Source organism: Nelumbo lutea, chromosome 1 (genome assembly GCF_056320005.1).
Source record: "Nelumbo lutea isolate HS-2025 chromosome 1, American lotus-T2T, whole genome shotgun sequence".
In the NCBI taxonomy this organism is placed as follows: Eukaryota; Viridiplantae; Streptophyta; class Magnoliopsida; order Proteales; family Nelumbonaceae; genus Nelumbo; species Nelumbo lutea.
Window position 1 is genome coordinate 98,227,845 of NC_142684.1, and position 17,527 is coordinate 98,245,371.

Here is a 17,527-nt window from a genome sequence, read left to right on the forward strand (position 1 = left end):
TGCTGATCTGCTTGGACTCTCTGTTGTCATTCAAAGTGCTAGAAAAGAAGGCTTCTCTCCCTTGGTCTTGCTATTGGCTTCTTTTGAAGATTTAGGGTTTTTTAAAGCATTTTCGCTCTACTACTCTTTGCTTTGTAAATAGAACTTGTAATGTCTCATCCCATATGGTGGCTCAAAGGGCCAAGACTTGTGCTCAAGACTTTTTTCATATGGAGATGTAAAGAATTTTATTAATCTTTCATTATTATAATATAGTTTATTTATCTATAAAAAAGTTGAAAGTTTTTTTTTTGATGTACACTGCACTCCACACAAAAATATGAAATTACAGCCCCATAGTCTATTAGTAACCCTCTTATAAACTGCATCCTATCCAGATTCATCCCACCTGTAGGTGGAGCTAAGAATTCTGTGGTGGGCTGAAAAGTCATTCTCCCTTTTTTTTAATAGAAATCCACATGATTACTTACTATTAAAGTAATGACAACATTTGATTGATTATAAACTTTTTCAGTATATCATGTCTCTTTGCCATCATAGTTGGAGTTCACATCTCCACCCCATAATGCCCCCACAATGCATCCCACCATGTATTGGGAACATCTTTGATAACAGTACTAGTCTTGATGATATCATCATTGGAAGATGTTTTCAATACACAACGGAGATGAGCTATGGGGCGGTTCTTGGTGAGGTGGAGATGTGATCTCTCATAGTTGAACCCTGTGAAAAAGATATAATTGAAAGATTGTAGGGTTAAATCAGTTTGGTATCGGGTTAAATCATATGGGGCAGATCGGGTTTGAAAAAGACATGTTATTGATCGGTTGAATTCGAGTGGACCATTGGAGAGTCGGATTAGGGTAGAGGCAAATCCATGCCAAACCCAACGAGTTGGCTTGTTAGACATCCTTAACGAATTGGGATTTACTCTTCACAGCGGGTGCTTTACACCTACCTCACATGCACATCTCATCATGTATTAGGAATATCTCGCATGAATAATAAGGTAAATTAGGGGAGATGCTCCCAATGGATGGTGGGATGTGTTTGTGACGTCGGTGTGAGGCGCCATTTGTGAGGAGCAAATCCGATCTCTTACTTAACTGGTCAAATTCATCTATTAAATTATTGAACGCGATGTACAAAGCACCGTATTCAAGGACGGAACCGAAGCTCTCGTATTGGCGGGAAAGAAAGGAGCTGTTTCCCGCCAAAACTATCCCTCAACCCCTTTTGGCGGAGGGGGGGGGGGGGGAACGAGTCATCTCCCAACCTCTCTCTCTCTCTTGTCTTCTTACTTGCTCAGACAACTATAATGGCTTCAGATTCTTCTCCAATCCACAACGGCGGTAAGAATACTCACTGATTCGCCTAGTTTGTTTCGTCGATATGATCATCGCTTACTTCGTTTTGTTTGATGGAATTCGCAGGGCCTTCCTCTCCCGATGATTCGTACTCAAGTCCTATCGACAACACATTTTCGTCTCCCGGAGATGCCAACAGCAGGAGGAGGCGAAGACGCTCGTCAACCGCATCAGGATACGCAACCCCACCTCCTCAGCACTCCCGATTCGCCGCCACAGATGCGACTCCCACCCCATCTAGTACACAGAGCAGAAGAGGGAGGAGAGCTGCTAGGGCCACCCCGGTTGCTACACCCACATCAACGGACGAGGCTCCGCCGTCCTCGGAGGGCGGGGAGGGTGACGAACACGACGAGGCTCCGCCCATGTTCGTCTGGGGAACGAACATAAGCGTACAGGATGTCAATGCCGCAATCCTTCGGTTCCTGAGGCATTTCCGTGATCACCCATCTCAGGCAGAAGGAAAGTACATGCGGGCAATTCACCACATTCTTGAAGTAGAGGGGGAGTCGCTTGATGTTGATGCCCACGATGTTTTTGATTATGATTCCGATCTCTACAACAAGATGGTTCGCTACCCACTCGAGGTTCTCGCCATCTTTGACATTGTTCTGATGGACATGGCCAGCCGCATCAAGCCACTATTCGAGAAGCACATCCAGGCTCGGATTTTCAATCTCAAAACATCCACATCCATGAGGAACCTCAACCCATCTGGTCAGTTTTATTTATTTCTCTGAATCATTTCTTCAGACTGATGGTCGACATATACAAGAAATTTATTATCTATTTGGTTTTGCTTTCTTCAGACATTGAAAAGATGGTATCTGTGAAAGGGATGATCATCCGTTGTAGCTCTATAATACCTGAAATCAGAGAAGCTATTTTCCGTTGCCTCATATGTGGTTACTACTCTGATCCCATTGTCGTAGACAGGGGTAATTCGTTTGACTTTTCTATTTACTCATTAGTCTATATGGATGATTTTATCCCATTATCGAATTTATGTTTATTACTAATGGGTTTCACTAGGCCGAATTAACGAACCTACGAGGTGCGAGAGGCAGGAATGCCTTGCCAAGAGCTCCATGACACTTGTTCATAATCGATGCAGGTGAGTGTATATTATGAAATTCATTTTGTGTATTTGATTCGTATTGGGCCGATAACCTTCAACAGTTTTTCTGAAACTGCGTTTGAGTGGGTTCTTCTGTGAAACACTAGGTTTGCTGATAAGCAGATTGTGAGGCTCCAGGAGACTCCTGATGAAATTCCGGAGGGAGGAACCCCGCACACGGTAAGCTTGTTGATGCATGATAAACTCGTAGATGCTGGAAAGCCGGGTGACAGAGTTGAGGTAAGATAGAAAGGCCATTTCGTCAATGGACTCGTGTTGCCCAACAGTCTTCTGTTCCTCTATTAAGTATTTATCATCTGGCAGGCTACTGGGATTTACAGGGCGATGAGCGTTCGAGTTGGACCAACACAGAGAACTGTGAAATCTTTATTCAAGGCATGTGTATTAATTGTGTATTTGATATGGATTGTAACAGATTGTAATGTGATTTAAACTAAATGTGTATCCCCTGCTGGCAGACCTACATTGATTGTCTTCATCTAAAGAAGACCGACAAATCGAGAATGCAGGCTGAGGATCCTATGGAACTCGAGAATGGCTCTGATGACAAGGGTGAAGATGCTCCTCTTGATTATCAAGACAAGGTGGGTTGACTGTACAGATAGATAGAAATGTGGCAAGGGTTCTAGTGTTGGTGTGCAACTATGTGTGATTGATATTCTTGTCTGGAGTTCCAGGTTGAACAATTGAAAGAACTGGCAAAGCAGCCTGATATTTATGAAAGACTAACTAGGTCCTTGGCACCAAACATTTGGGAACTGGATGATGTAAAGAAAGGTCTCCTTTGTCAGGTTGTTTTAATATTACTTTCATGATTCAGTTATTTATAGGATATTTGATTCCACATCATTGAAAGGTGTTGCTGACATGATAACTGTTATTGGCTTCAAATTAGCTATTTGGTGGCAATGCGTTGAAGCTGCCGTCTGGTGCCAGCTTTCGAGGTGACATCAACATCTTGCTTGTTGGTGATCCTGGAACCAGTAAGTCCCAACTGCTCCAGTATATACACAAGCTCTCACCTCGTGGAATCTACACCAGTGGAAGAGGAAGTTCTGCAGTGGGTTTGACTGCTTATGTCACCAAGGATCCAGAAACTGGTGAAACTGTATGGTTTCTCAAGTTGTATTACAATTCTCTTTTTGTTTAACTCTATTGATAGAGGAGACTGACTTGCAGTGGGCATTTTTTGTGTTTATTTGGTAACCTTCAGGTTTTGGAGAGTGGGGCCTTGGTACTGAGTGATAGAGGCATTTGCTGCATTGATGAATTTGATAAAATGTCTGATAATGCAAGGAGCATGTTACATGAGGTCCCTTGTCTTTTCTTTGTCTGCTTTCTGAAAATCTTTCAGTCTTTTGTTTTACCTGAGACCATCTTTTGATCGTTTACTTATTTTATCATTTCCTAGGTGATGGAGCAACAAACTGTTTCAATAGCCAAGGCAGGGATTATTGCTTCCCTTAATGCCAGGACTTCAGTATTGGCTTGTGCAAATCCAAGTGGTTCACGCTATAATCCCCGCTTGTCTGTGATTGACAATATACACCTTCCTCCTACATTGTTGTCAAGGTGAGAAGATGCACTATGCACTTACCAAAATACAGCCACTTCTTTCACTATCACCACCATCTGATCAAGTTTACACATTCTCAGGTTTGATCTGATTTACTTGATCCTTGACAAGGCCGATGAACAGACTGACAGGCGCCTGGCCAAGCATATTGTTGCATTGCATTTTGAGAATCCTGAGGTTTGATGAATATTGCTTTTGCATACTGACCAAGTGCTGACTTCGAATGTTATTCTTTGGAGATCTATTGATTTTTTTAAGTGTTGTGTATTTTTCTCTACTTGCAGGGCTTAGAGCATGATGTCCTAGATATTTCAACTTTAACTGCATATGTGAGCTATGCCAGAAGACATATTCGTCCACAGTTATCAGATGAAGCTGCAGAAGAATTGACACGTCGATATGTTGAGATGAGGAGAAGAGGAAACTTCCCAGGAAGTAGCAAAAAGGTAGTCAAGATTCATAGATGTCCCTTGTTTCCATTGGACCTTTCATATCTGTTTTTGTTCATCGGAGGAGGAAATTAATGATGATAGTTTACATTTTCTGATGCCTTGATTTGATTTAATCAACAGGTCATAACTGCAACAGCTAGGCAAATTGAGAGTTTGATTCGACTTAGTGAAGCCTTGGCTAGGATTCGTTTTTCACAATGGGTAGGTGAATCTTGCTTTCTGTATGAATACAGTAAAATATTCTTTATAATACAACTTGAGATCGCCATTTCCACATGCAGGTTGAAAAACGTGATGTGGAAGAGGCTTTTAGGCTCCTGGAAGTTGCTCTCCAACAGTCAGCAACAGATCACTCCACTGGTAAATGTCCATCTTTGAATGTTTACCTTTAGGCTGCGTTTGGTTTGAAAGAAAAAGCAGGAAAAGGAAGGAAACCTTAACAAACCTTGTATAGGTTTCCCTACCTTAGCGTTTTATTTATTTTCTGCTGCTTGGCATGCACAATACTGATTTTTACACTCCTTTTCCTCTCAAACCAGGGACCATTGACATGGATCTCATCACTACTGGGGTTTCTGCAAGTGAAAGGATGAGACGAGAGAATCTGTTGTTAGCTACTCGTAACATAATTATGGAAAAGATGCAACTTGGAGGATCCTCAACTCGTTTATTGGAGGTTTGCAATTTTTAATGATTTGGAACCAATGAAAACTTAAGCTCTGTTTGGGAAGGGTACAAATACAAGTATGTACAGTGCAAAACCTTGTATATTGTATTTCTAAACCTTGTATTTTCACTCTACATACGTGTATTTCTATTTCTCTCAAACTGAACCTTAAGATTTAACATGTAGATTAGCATGTCATAGATACACTACAATGGTTAAATCTACATGTAGTGTATCTATGATATGTTAATCTGCATGTTTAATCGTAAGTACATGCGTATAGCCATACACCTACAATGGTTGACATGCATGTCGAACTCCTATGCAGTTGCTTGAAGAGCTAAAAAAGCAAAGCTCTGGTGAAGTTCACATGAATGATGTAAGTCTCTCTCTCTCAATACACACTTGCTTCATTAGAGGAATAACAATGGTAAGTCTCAGTTTCTTAATCCCATTTTATGTTGGTTCAGTTACGAAATGCACTTGCAACACTTGCTGGTGAGGGATTTGTCGTTGTTCACGGTGACAGTGTAAAGAGGATATGATGAAAGAGCATTGGAGCCAGCAGGTTAACATTATTTCAGAAAATGCAGAAGCTTGCTAATTTCAGCTACACCTGATTTGTTATGGTTCCAGTGGAACTAGCATCAATCATTCTGCATGGTTATGGCTTTATCAAAGATGTGTATATTTACCCAGCTAAAGTTTTAAAGAAATTAAGTCACTAAACTAATCATGGCGTATCCTACAAGAAACTTTGTGGTTGACAGGGTCATTGTATTTGCAATGCTTAATCCAAAATCTAGTTGGGCAGACAATTCTTGGATAGCATGTGAACCAAGAAGATTTTCCCTGTTCACTGTACTTGTATCACCAGAAGATAGTTCCATTTCCATTTACGAGGTGTTGGTTCATGGCGATTTCTCCAAATGTGTGAAGAGGACTTAATTTAGTAGTAAGGATCTTGTTAAGTAGTACTTTTGGTAACACAGTTGCCTAAGCAATAAAATGTTACCAATTATTGTTATTACTGTTTTTTGCTTCATATGGCTTATCACAAAACGACATGATAAAATGATTAGAATTTATTGAATGGTATGAATCTTGTCAAGTTACATACACATTGGTTTTGAAAAACAAAATCGTGCATATTGGCAAAAAATCATGCACAGGCCAAAGGGGTGGATGCAGCAGAGGAAAGAAAATGCCAAGCTGCTGACTAGTAGCCAAACCAATTGAAGACAATTTAATCTAAATATCACCCAATGTTTTATGACAATTTAATTTAAGTGCAGGCTTTACATTTATGATAGGCAGTTTTCTGACCTGACGTTCAAACTTCAAATGGAATGATTCTGTTGCGTCGTGTTTGTGTTCCTCGAATTCTAACAAATGCCGAAAGGATGATTTCAAACAAATGATATGGCCGGTGGCTTAAAAGTTAAAACCCTCCATGCACCAACATCTCTCCCCACTACATTTAGTGCTTGCTCTATTGGATATAAATGAAAGGTAAAGAGCCTCCTAACTATTCCTTGTTCATCTTAAAACAATGTATTTTTCATTCTTTCATGGGTAAGGACTAAGGAAATAGGGGCTTCACATCATGACGATTCACATCTTCACATCATGATACATTTTTAGTTTTTGTTTTTTTTGATGCCGTCCCTCCCTCGTACCACAGGTCCACAGCCCAATTAACCCAGGTGAAAGGCGGGAGTATATCCCAAGTCTCCGCTACAACCTACAAGCACCTTACCAACTGAGCTTACCTAAGAGACACTTAGTGCCATCATGATACATTTTAAGTATTAAGCCATTAAAGCCACGTGCAAGCTTGACAGGCTGTTAGAAACCAGTTGATTCCCGCTGTCATCTGCCCGGAATCTTGAAATCTTTATCTTGATTCTTGACACTTGCTCGATTGAGCACCAGTCGGATAGACTGTATTTTGTATTTATATATACATCTCTCTATTATTATCAATAAAATTTGGGGGTGTTCATTTTTTTTGGATTTTGGAAGGGGACAAAGTTGGTCAATGCGATTTAGGTTTCCATTGATCAAAAATCTTATGTTTGTTTTTCAGATTTATGTGAAGATCGGGGAAAATTTATTTTTCTGAGTATCACTTACTCTTCTATGTGGGTAAATAGCTTTCCCACCTAGGGGGAAAGTTGTTAACACTTGAATGGGACAAAAATGCCCCTTTTAATAATGGATTTTTATGGATAAAATGGCCATTATCTTATTTTCCTAGGAAATAAAAGAACATGGGTAAATGAACTTACCCGAATAATTGTTTCTTAGGAAAAACTTACCCAAGTAAATGCATTTACCTATGTAACTTACCGAAAAATGAATGGGGCTTTAATATGGTATCAGTCTAATAAACCGCTGCGTCTTAGTTATTATGCAGTTAGTCGGTGGCTCCGACATGTCCAAGAATGATTTATACATGTGTTTATTTACTTGGGTCGGTTATTGAGATGCAATTTATAGATAGCATTTCTGATTTTCTGTACTCTGTAACTATAAATAAGGCATTCCAATGCATTAATAATTGCTTTTTCTTTCTTGCCCACTCTGATTTTATATGGTATTAGAGCCCCTCATGTTCTTGATTTCTTGTATTTTTTTGTTGTCTGTACTAAGCTTCTGATTTGCATCAATGGTGACAACCGGAGCCAGCAACAGTAATGCTTCCATTACCAATGTCATGAGTGATCCTACCTCACCGTATTATCTTCATCCGTCTGATAATCCGGGAGCAATCTTGGCCTCTTGTCCTCTGAATGGAGACAACTATCCCACATGGAAGCAAGCTATGCAAGTTGCTTTATGTGCAAAGAATAAGCTTGGATTTGTAGACGGCACAATCAAGAAACCAGAAAAGGGAGCAGTTGAAGAATTGGCTTGGCAGAAATGCAATTCAATGGTGATCTCGTGGATATTCAATTCTCTCGCACAAGACCTCCATGAAAGCATAACCTACATAGGATTTGCTCACGAGATCTGGTTTGAGCTTGGAGAGTGGTTCTCTCAAGGTAATACTCCTCGTATATTCCAACTCAAGAGAGAGTTGATCATTTTGTAACAGGATAATCTGTATGTTTCATCATATTTTACAAAAATGAAAGCTATATGGGATGAACTGGCAATTTATAGCACTCCTCCCACTTCACGTGGAGGAGCTGCTGAAGATTTTGCTGCTGAGAAAAGGAATAGGCATATCACTTCTTGTTGGGATTGAGTGAGAATTTCAACACCATCCATTCTTCTATCTTAGGCGTGGAACCATTGTCAAGTGTTACCCGTATCTATGCTCTTGTTTCATAGGAAGAAAGACATTAGTCACCTGTTGTTTGTACTCCAGTGGAGCGATAGCTCTATACGTTGCTAGGAAAACACCTAATAAGAATCCTTAACGATCAAAACTTAAATGTGACCATTGCAAATGAAATAGCCATACGAAGGATAGGTGTTATGAACTATTGGGATATCCTCCAAATTGGGAACATAGGGTTCATTCCAAGAATTCAATAGAAAAGCCAGATAAAGCACTACCAAAGTCCTCTATTCAGAATATTACACAAGGAGTAAATCTTGCTACCTTATCAATAGCTGGCTTGAGTCTTGAACAATACCATCAATTGATTGAATTTCTTGATGGTGAGAAACATAGTGTGACCGCCAATTTTGTAGGTAACTCTCACCACTGTAATTTCTCAAGTTCCACTAAGTGGATATTTGATAGTAGACCCACAGATCAAATGATGTGCTCCCCTGTGACTCGTAAAAATACTGATACCGGTCCTCCTCTAGTCATATTAACTAATGGAAGCATGATGAATGCCCAGGGTTTGAGCTCTGTTACCCTCTCACCTTCTTTGAAACTCGAAGAAGTATACACATACCTAAATTTTGTTGTAATATAATTTCTATTAGTAAGATCACATATCAATTGAACTATGTAGTTCTATTCTTTCCCGCCTTTTATGTCATGCAGGGCTTTGCACTCGAAGAGAGTGATTGGTGTGGGTGAGCTACGCAATAGACTATTATGTTTCATCTTCTTCCCTTCTAGTAGCTCTTCATTCTATTGGTCAAATTGATCTCAAAACTTGGCATCTTCGTTTAGGCCCCTCATACCAAATTTGTCAGCCACTACAACTTGAATAATGAATGTTGTGATGCTTGTAATAGAGAAAAATTTACTTGTTTGCCTTTTCCTTTGTCCATAAAGAAAAAATGTAAACAATTTTCTCTCATACATTGTGATCTTTAGGGTCTTATTTTACTAGTGCCAAATATTTTTTTTTTAACAATAGTTGATGACTATACCCATGCTACCTGGACATTTCTTATGAAGCACAAGTCGGATACCTACCAATACTTACCATGTTTTATGCTCTTGTCCACACCCAATTTCACACCATGGTGGAGGTTATACGTAGTGACAATGGATATGAATTTACATTTGGTCCAATGCAAACATCTTTTTCAAACAATGGGATTGTATATCAACCTCATGCGTAGCCACACTACAATAGAATGGTGTGGTTGAACATAAGCATCGCCACCTACTTGAGGTGGCTCAAGCATTAAGATTTCAGGCTAATCTCCCAATTCAGTTTTGGGGAGAATGTGTTCTCACAGCCACTTACATCATCAATCATCTTCCTACTCCGATGCTCAATGAGAAATCTTCTTATGAAAAGTTGTTTGAAAGGTCTCCTACTTATAATCATTTCGGAATTTTTGGTTTTTTATGTTATGCTCGAGTTCCTAGTAAGCCCAATGACAAATTCAAACCACATGCCAATTGTTGCATATTTTTGGGGTATCCACAGGGCCAAAAAGGTTACCGTGTATATGATATGGCCTCTTAGAAACTCTTTGTCTCGAGATGTAGTTTTTTATGAGAATTAGCTCCCTTTTAGGGACAATGAAATCATTGGATCTGCTTTTGATCATGCCAGTCCGGTCATTCCCTTGCTAGTCTAGGAAAAAAATTCAGCCACACCGGTATTACAGCCCACTAAACCATTGGTTAATCTGCAATCTACTCATCCCATGAACTGTCCTGACATTCCAATATAACCCACTATAACTGAATCAAATCAACTACAACCCATTGAATCCAGGCACATAACCACAATCACCCCTTCATCTTCCTGTTCATGTCCTAAACGATACACTAGGCCACCGACCCAACTTCAGGAATTTGTTCGTCCAACCATTCGGACTAGTGAACACCCAAGCACAAGACACATGATAGCTTACTTTATATTACCCATGACAATTGTTAGCCTTGTAAAACATTTCTGAACCAAAGAGCTATAGTGGAACTGTCTCTCAGCCCAAATGGCATTAAGCTGTGAATGATGAACTGACAACCCTGACATGGATGGGTCCTAATGTAACCGTTTCTGGCCACATACCAATTTTTTGTGATGTAAAATTTTTTTGGCTAAGTACCTTGTTATTTGACCCGGTGGTGACGTGCCTTGGTGATGAGCTACTTGGTGGCGAACTGCCTGGGGGCGAATTGCCTGGTGGCGAATTGCCTGGTGGTGAACTGCCTGGTGGCGAGCTCCCTGGTGGCGAACTGCCTGGTGGCGAGCTCCCTGGTGGCGAACTGCCTGGTGGCGAGCTCCCTGGTTGCGAACTGCCTGGTGGCGAACTCCCTACTAGGTGGCTTGTGACTTAGAGAATGGTGGAGCTCCCTGGTGCAGCGCAACCCGACTGCCCTTTGCATGAGGTGGTCTTCATCTTTTCCTAAGGGACTTGCAAGAACTCCATCTTTTCCTCCTCTTTGTAGGCGGCGGGAGCTGAGGGACCTGCGAGAACTGAACCAGAGGACCCAGGGGTATTTTCCCAACAGGGGCTCTCCGACGCTTAAGTTAGCACTCTGATTGTTGAGAGCTTTGAAGATGATATTGGAGTAACGAGAGAGCTAGAGAGCAGGGATTACCTCCATTTTTTACCCTCCCCCTCCCCTTTGGGGGGGTGAGGTCTTTATATACCGGAGTCCTCGCGGTTTAGGTGGGTGAAAAGCCTCCAAACGGTAAGACTCGTCACATCCTGTCAGAACCAGGGTACAGTGGTGAACTCCTCGAGGTCGTCAGGTTGGCGTTTGTATCAAGCGGCCAGGTCGACTCCTGTGCTAGGTTGTTAGGGCGGCGCCTGCGTCAGTCGGCGGGTTGGTGTCTGGGCCAGGTTGTCAAGTCGGCGCCTGTGTCAGTCGGTGGGTCAGTGTCTGGGCCAGGTCGTCAGGTCAGCGCCTGTGTCAGTCGATGGGTCGATGTCTAGGCCAGGTCGTCGGGCAGGAGATCTTCCTACGATACGTCAAACTACTCTTGTACCGAGTTGTCTAAGTTGCTAGGTTATGAGGGTGAGCTGCCTGTGGTGAGCTGCTTGTGGCGAGCTGCCTGTGGCAAGCTGCTTATGGCGAGCTACCTATGGGGAGCTGCCCGTGGAGAGCTGCCTGTGGCGAGCTGCCTATGGCGAGCTACTTATGGCGAGCTACCTATGGCGAGCTGCCTATGGCGAGCTACCTATGGCGAGCTGCCTATGGCAAGCTACTTATGGTGAGTTGCCTATGGCGAGCTGCCTGTGGTGAGCTGCCTGTGGTGAGCTGCTTATGGTGAGCTGCCTATGGCGAGCTGCCTATGGTGAGTTGCTTGTGGTGAGCTACTTATGGTGAGCTGCCTGTGGCGAGCTGTCAAGAGGCCACACTTAGTTGGCATGAGGTGCCATGTGTCATAATTCCACTAGAGGGTCAAATCTGCCCTCATCAATTGCCCCCCACTCCGAGCTGAGAGTAACTCAGGGAAGGGAGTAGATTTCTTTTGGCTCATAAGTCGACGATCTAGTAAGTGCTCATCCAATTCCTAGTGTGGCCCGTAGGCTTTGGGAGTGACTCGTAGTCTACTCTTCTTTGACTTTTACCCATGCTAGGGAGGCGACTGAGTCTTAAGTAGTAATGTGGCCCGTAGGCTTTGGGAGTGACTCGTAGTCTACTCTTTTTTGACTTTGCCCGTGCCGTAGAGGCGACTAGGTCTTTAGCAGTAATGTGGCCGTAGGCTTTGGGAGTGACTCGTAGTCTACTCTTTTTTGACTTTGCCCATGCCGGAGAGGCGACTGGGTCTTAAGTAGTAATGTGGTCTGTAGGCTTTGCCTGTGAGGTGTCGAGCTATGATTGTGTTGCATCAGCTTTGTAATGCCGGTCACCCACTCCTACAAGAAGCTACTAGGAGCTTGACCTTCGGGGGTAGCACTACCATCTTTAGGTCGCCAGCTCACACGGGAGCCTTGGAAGGCTCGACCGGTAAGGATGCCTATGTAGTCGGTTGGCCGCCAACTCCCGCGGAAGCCACGAAGAGCTCATCTTTGTAGGGGGGACCTTGCAAAGAGGACTGATGAGGCATTATCTGAATTGAAAATAAGGTTGGTAGAGCTACTTAGTTTGTTGAGTTCATAAAAGATGTAATCTATAAAGCGATAGCTTCGATTTCTAAAAAAGTGAGGATTTAGCTTTTTGGGAGAAGAGGACTTAGCTTTTGTAAGATGAGAACTTAGCTTTTTGTAGCGTGTTCCCACAGATGATGCCAATTGATCTAACTATTTCTGGCCACGTACCAATGTTTTGTGATGTAAAATTTTTTTGGATAAGTACCTCGTTATTTGACCCGGTGGTGACGTGCCTTGGTGATGAGCTACTTGGTGGCGAACTGCCTGGTGGAAAATTGCTTGGTGGAGAACTGCCTGGGGGCGAACTGCCTAGTGGCGAACTGCCTGGTGGAGAGCTACCTAATGGCGAACTCCCTACTAGGTGGCCTGTGACTTAGAGAATGGTGGAGCTCCTTGGTGCAGTGCAACCCGACTGCCCTCTGCATGAGGTGGTCTTCTTTCCTTTGTAGGCAGTGGGAGTTGAGGGACCTGCGAGAACTCCATCTTTTCCACTTCTTTGTAGGCGGCGGGAGCTGAGGGACCTGCGAGAACTGAATTAGAGGACCCGGGGGCATTTTCCCGGTGGGGGCTCTCCGACGCTTAAGTTAGCACTCTGATTGTAGAGAGCTTTAAAGATGATATTGGAGTAACGAGAGAGCTAGAGAGCAGGGATTACCTCCATTTTTTACCCTCCCCCTCCCCTTTGGGGGGTGAGGTCTTTATATACCAGAGTCCTCGCGGGTTAGGTGGGTGAAAAGCCTCCAATGGTAAGACTCGTCACATCCTGTCAGAACCGGGGTACAGTGGTGAACTCCTCGAGGTCGTCAGGTTGGCGTTTGTATCAGGCGGCCAGGTCGACACCTGGGCCGGGTTGTTAGTCGGCGGGTCAGTGTCTGGGCTAGGTCATCAGGTCAACGCCTGTGTCAGTCGGTAGGTCGGTGTCTAGGCCAGGTCGTCAGGGAGGAGATCTTCCTGCGGTACGTCAAACTACTCCTGTACCGAGCTACCCTACAAGTGGCAAGCTGCCTATGCAATGCCGAGTTGTCTACGTTGCCAGGCTATGAGGGTGAGCTGCCTGTGGCGAGCTGCCTATGGCGAGCTGCCTGTGGCAAGCTGCTTATGGCGAGCTGCCTATGGCGAGCTGCCCGTGGCGAGCTGCCTATGGCGAGCTGCTTGTGGCGAGTTGCCTATGGCGAGCTGCCTGTGGCGAGTTGCCTATGGCGAGCTGCCTGTGGCGAGTTGCCTATGGCGAGCTGCCTGTGGCGAGTTGCCTATGGCGAGCTGCCTGTGGCGAGTTGCCTATGGCGAGCTGCCTGTGGCGAGCTGCTTATGGCGAGTTGCCTGTGGTGAGCTGTCAAGAGGTCACACTTAGTTGGCATGAGGTGCCATGTGTCACAGTTCCACTGGAGGGCCAAATCTGCCCTCATCAGGTCCATTTATAGGTATAAGGCCCGTTTGGTTGCTAAAGGGTATAATCAAATAGTCGGCATTGACTACAATAAAACATATGCCCCGGTTGCTAAACTCGCCACGGTACGATGTCTTTTGGTATTAACCATGACACACGGTTAGGATCTTCATCAAATGGATGTCAATAACATGTTTCTACATGGAGAACTCCAAGAAGAACTATACATGACTCCACCACCTAGATTCTTGCCTAAAGGTGATACTAGAGTTTGCAAACTACAAAAATCCATATATAGGCTCAAACAAGCTTCCAGGAACTGGGTTGAGAGGCTTGTTCATTTCTCAAACATCATGGGTTCATTCAATCCAAGGTTGATTCCACATTATTCACCTCAGTCCGTCCTCATAGTTTTCTAGCTGTATTAGTGTATGTTGATGACCTAATCATTGCTAGAGACAATTCATTCCGAATTGATGGTTTGAAGCTCTATCTCAATCAATGTTTCAACATTAAAGACCTTGGCACTCTCAATTAATTTTTGGGCATTGAAGTGACTCGTTTCTCTAATGACATATTTTTATGTCAACGTAAGTATATAATATTCTCTCTGAGGCCAATATGCTTGGTTGACACCTAGTTCATTTCCAATGCTTCAACAACTGTTAAACAGTCTTGTATGCCCTTAGCTTCAATTGGATTTGATGTACTTTTGTTATTTAGTGGAAATAAATTAAAGTGCATTTTTGATTCATGTTGTTTGGTATAATTCTGTGTAAGACCCTAAAATTGGACACTTATAGAAACTTGTGTTAGTTTTAAATGTTCACAGCCATTGGATAAGTCTGGGGAGATTTATCCTGCCAAGGCTGATACTGATGTGCCACCAAGTGTTGGGATGGCTTGTTTCGGCCATCAGGTAAGACCCAAGGCACATGCAGTATGGGATTGCTTGAACCCTTGAACCGGACCAGATTTCCAGTATTGCCCTAGACCTTGGAGACAGATGGGCAAGACTGGAAAGTTACACCTGACCCCTAGACTCGATTATGACACATCACTAGGTGTCGGATTGGGCTGTCTTTGATGTGTTAATCAGTGAGATCCTTAGTGGGGGTCAAAACCTGGACATGTTGGGGCAGTCTGAGAACTCATCTGAGTGAGTGGTCATAGTGACAGGATCAGCCCCTTTGTCGGACAATGGTAATGATCGGGAATGTACTATCTCTGATGGAAACCAAACTGCCGACAGTTGATTTCAATCGTTGGCCCAGGAACCACTTAATGTAAGTGTTGGGCCCATAGGGTCCATGTGATGGGCTCAAGGGGGTCACTGAGTCTTTCAGTGAATTCGGTTGGGCCTTGTAATAAAGGCTGGGCCGAACCCATGTGGCTGGTGTGTAGATCAATGCTTGGGTCCCACGCCATACAAAGAAGCCCAACTGGGTAGCAGATTGGAAACTAGTTAAACACTAAACACTTAATGGGCCAAAAGCCCATTTCGAACTGGGCTGATATGATCACCAGTTCATGGGGCGAATCTGAGATTAATGTTAGTAAAAGGATTGGGTCTTTAACCTTATCCACTCTAAGAGACCAAATTCAAATTAGATTTGAATATGATAACCTCCTGATAAGATCAGGAGTTAACTAAATTAATCTGCATATAGGATTAAGAATATCCCCTATCCAAATACTGATTTGGATTGGGATAACTCCCAAAAACATTGGGAGGTTTCTTAATCAAGAAGAAAGAGGAGAAAACCCTAACAGAAATATCAGATTTCAAACTAGGGGCTTGAGTAAACAAGAAACACCTCCTGCGAATTGAGATAAGATCTCTCACAGACTCCAGAGAGAAGAGACAATTCTGCCCTCTTCGTCCCTGGATTTCTCCTCCTCCAGCCGCCGCCATTCCCTGTTGGAAGATTGGATCTTTGCAGCAACAGGAAGTCAAGAAATCAGTTCTTGACAATAATCTTGAAAGAAAGAAAAAAAAGGATTCGGTGTTCAAGGTTTTCAGAGGATTCTTGCGAAGAATCCAGTGTGTAGGATGCACCCTGCTGATTCCGTTCCATCCACATCTATGTCATTTTCAGCAAGAGCGGATCTTGGTTTCTTCTTTGGGCGTGAACACCAACTTTGGGAGATATTGTTTCTCCGGATCAGGTATAATCTTTCCTGTTTCCTTTGGTTCAGATCTGGTTTGATTATGGTTCAAGTAGAATCCATGAATAATGTATTCTAAATTTAGGGAATATGATTCTCAGTTGGAAGAAGGTAGGAAATTTTTTGAAATTCGCCCATCCCTTCCGCACCCTTCATGGCATCGATTAGATGGATCCTACCATTCTTTCAGTGGTATCAGAACCACAGGTTCAAATCTTGAACCAAAAGAAAATCAGATCTGACCCTGTGCAGATGGACAGAAGATGTTTTGCCAAGATCTGTGAAGATTGCTTTCTATTTTTCAAGAAATGGTTTCTTGTTAAGGGCGATTGATCTGAAATTAATGTTGTTAAATCCAAAATTTATTTAGAATTGTTCTTTATTTATTTTGATTTAATGGACTATTCGAACCTGGAGATCGCAGTGCAGTTTTGGCGCAGATGGTCTGCGCACCCTTTTCCTTTTTTATTATTATTCGGTCTGTAAATAATTTTTTTTTTATTTTTCTAGACTGAATGTATAGGATTTGATCAAGAATGTAATTAATTAATAGAAGTAGGATTTCTGTTTTTTATTTATTTTCTTGATTAAAGAAGAAGGAAGAAGATGGTGGCGCTGGAGTTTTGCAAATGGAAAAATCGCCTACTACGATTTACAGTTTATGAAAATATAACATTTGTGATTAACCTCTGTTTTGCAGGTGGTGCGAACAGTCCATATTTGATTTGTGATTGTCTAAAATCCAAATTATTAATTTCAGATCTCTTGTGAATTAATTCTTGAATTGAAAATCAGTTTTGGACCATGTCGGACTAGATTGGACCAAAACTGTTTGGACCGAATCTGAGATTCGAAAGGGGCTGTTTTTCAGTTCATATTTCTCACACTTCTTATTCCAAATCTGATGTTCAATTACAGGGATTAATTCGGTCCACCTGTAAAGCCTAGTTTTAAAGGGTTAAAACTGCAAAAGCCCATTATTGTGAGAAAAGCTGTATGGGCCGAACTGCTAACTGCGATTCAGCCCATACACTTAGTAGACATTAATTGTTAATGCTTTTAGTTTTTTAATGGGTTGTTCAATGGGCTTTACAACAGTCAATTGATTGGATCAATTCTTCCTTTACATGTGATGTTTGGATGTTTGATGTGCTGCGACCATGGGCCATAAGTACTTGGCCCATGTTGACTCGTTAGTGGCTCTTGCGCACACCCATGGCTGAATGCACATCATTGCCATGGTGTCCCTTAAGGTCATTGGATGACCCCCTCTCTACTTGGTGGGCCCCACAACC

At 42.7% G+C, this 17,527-nt stretch overlaps 1 protein-coding gene across 1 annotated transcript; it reads left to right on the plus strand.

The window, feature by feature from the left end:
* The first annotated feature begins 1,162 nt into the window (after positions 1–1,162).
* Positions 1,163–6,227, plus strand: MCM4 (Minichromosome maintenance (MCM2/3/5) family protein). The gene is made up of 18 exons (XM_088966637.1): positions 1,163–1,352; positions 1,434–2,084; positions 2,177–2,305; positions 2,400–2,481; positions 2,592–2,724; positions 2,809–2,880; positions 2,964–3,089; positions 3,183–3,296; positions 3,401–3,613; positions 3,719–3,817; positions 3,917–4,077; positions 4,162–4,258; positions 4,366–4,527; positions 4,654–4,734; positions 4,815–4,893; positions 5,073–5,209; positions 5,529–5,579; positions 5,671–6,227. Exons 1-18 carry the CDS (start codon positions 1,319–1,321, stop codon positions 5,743–5,745), a joined length of 2,496 nt encoding a protein of 831 aa, XP_088822763.1. The 5' UTR covers positions 1,163–1,318; the 3' UTR covers positions 5,746–6,227.
* Positions 6,228–17,527: the final 11,300 nt, after the last annotated feature.

Excerpts from the sequence above, each read along its gene's own strand:
- MCM4 (XM_088966637.1), top strand. The coding sequence starts at position 1,319 with ATGGCTTCAGATTCTTCTCCAATCCACAACGGCG. Across the intron at positions 2,725-2,808 it reads AGCCGGGTGACAGAGTTGAG|GCTACTGGGATTTACAGGGC; the intron begins GTAAGATAGAAA and ends ATCATCTGGCAG. Across the intron at positions 3,818-3,916 it reads CAAGGAGCATGTTACATGAG|GTGATGGAGCAACAAACTGT; the intron begins GTCCCTTGTCTT and ends ATCATTTCCTAG.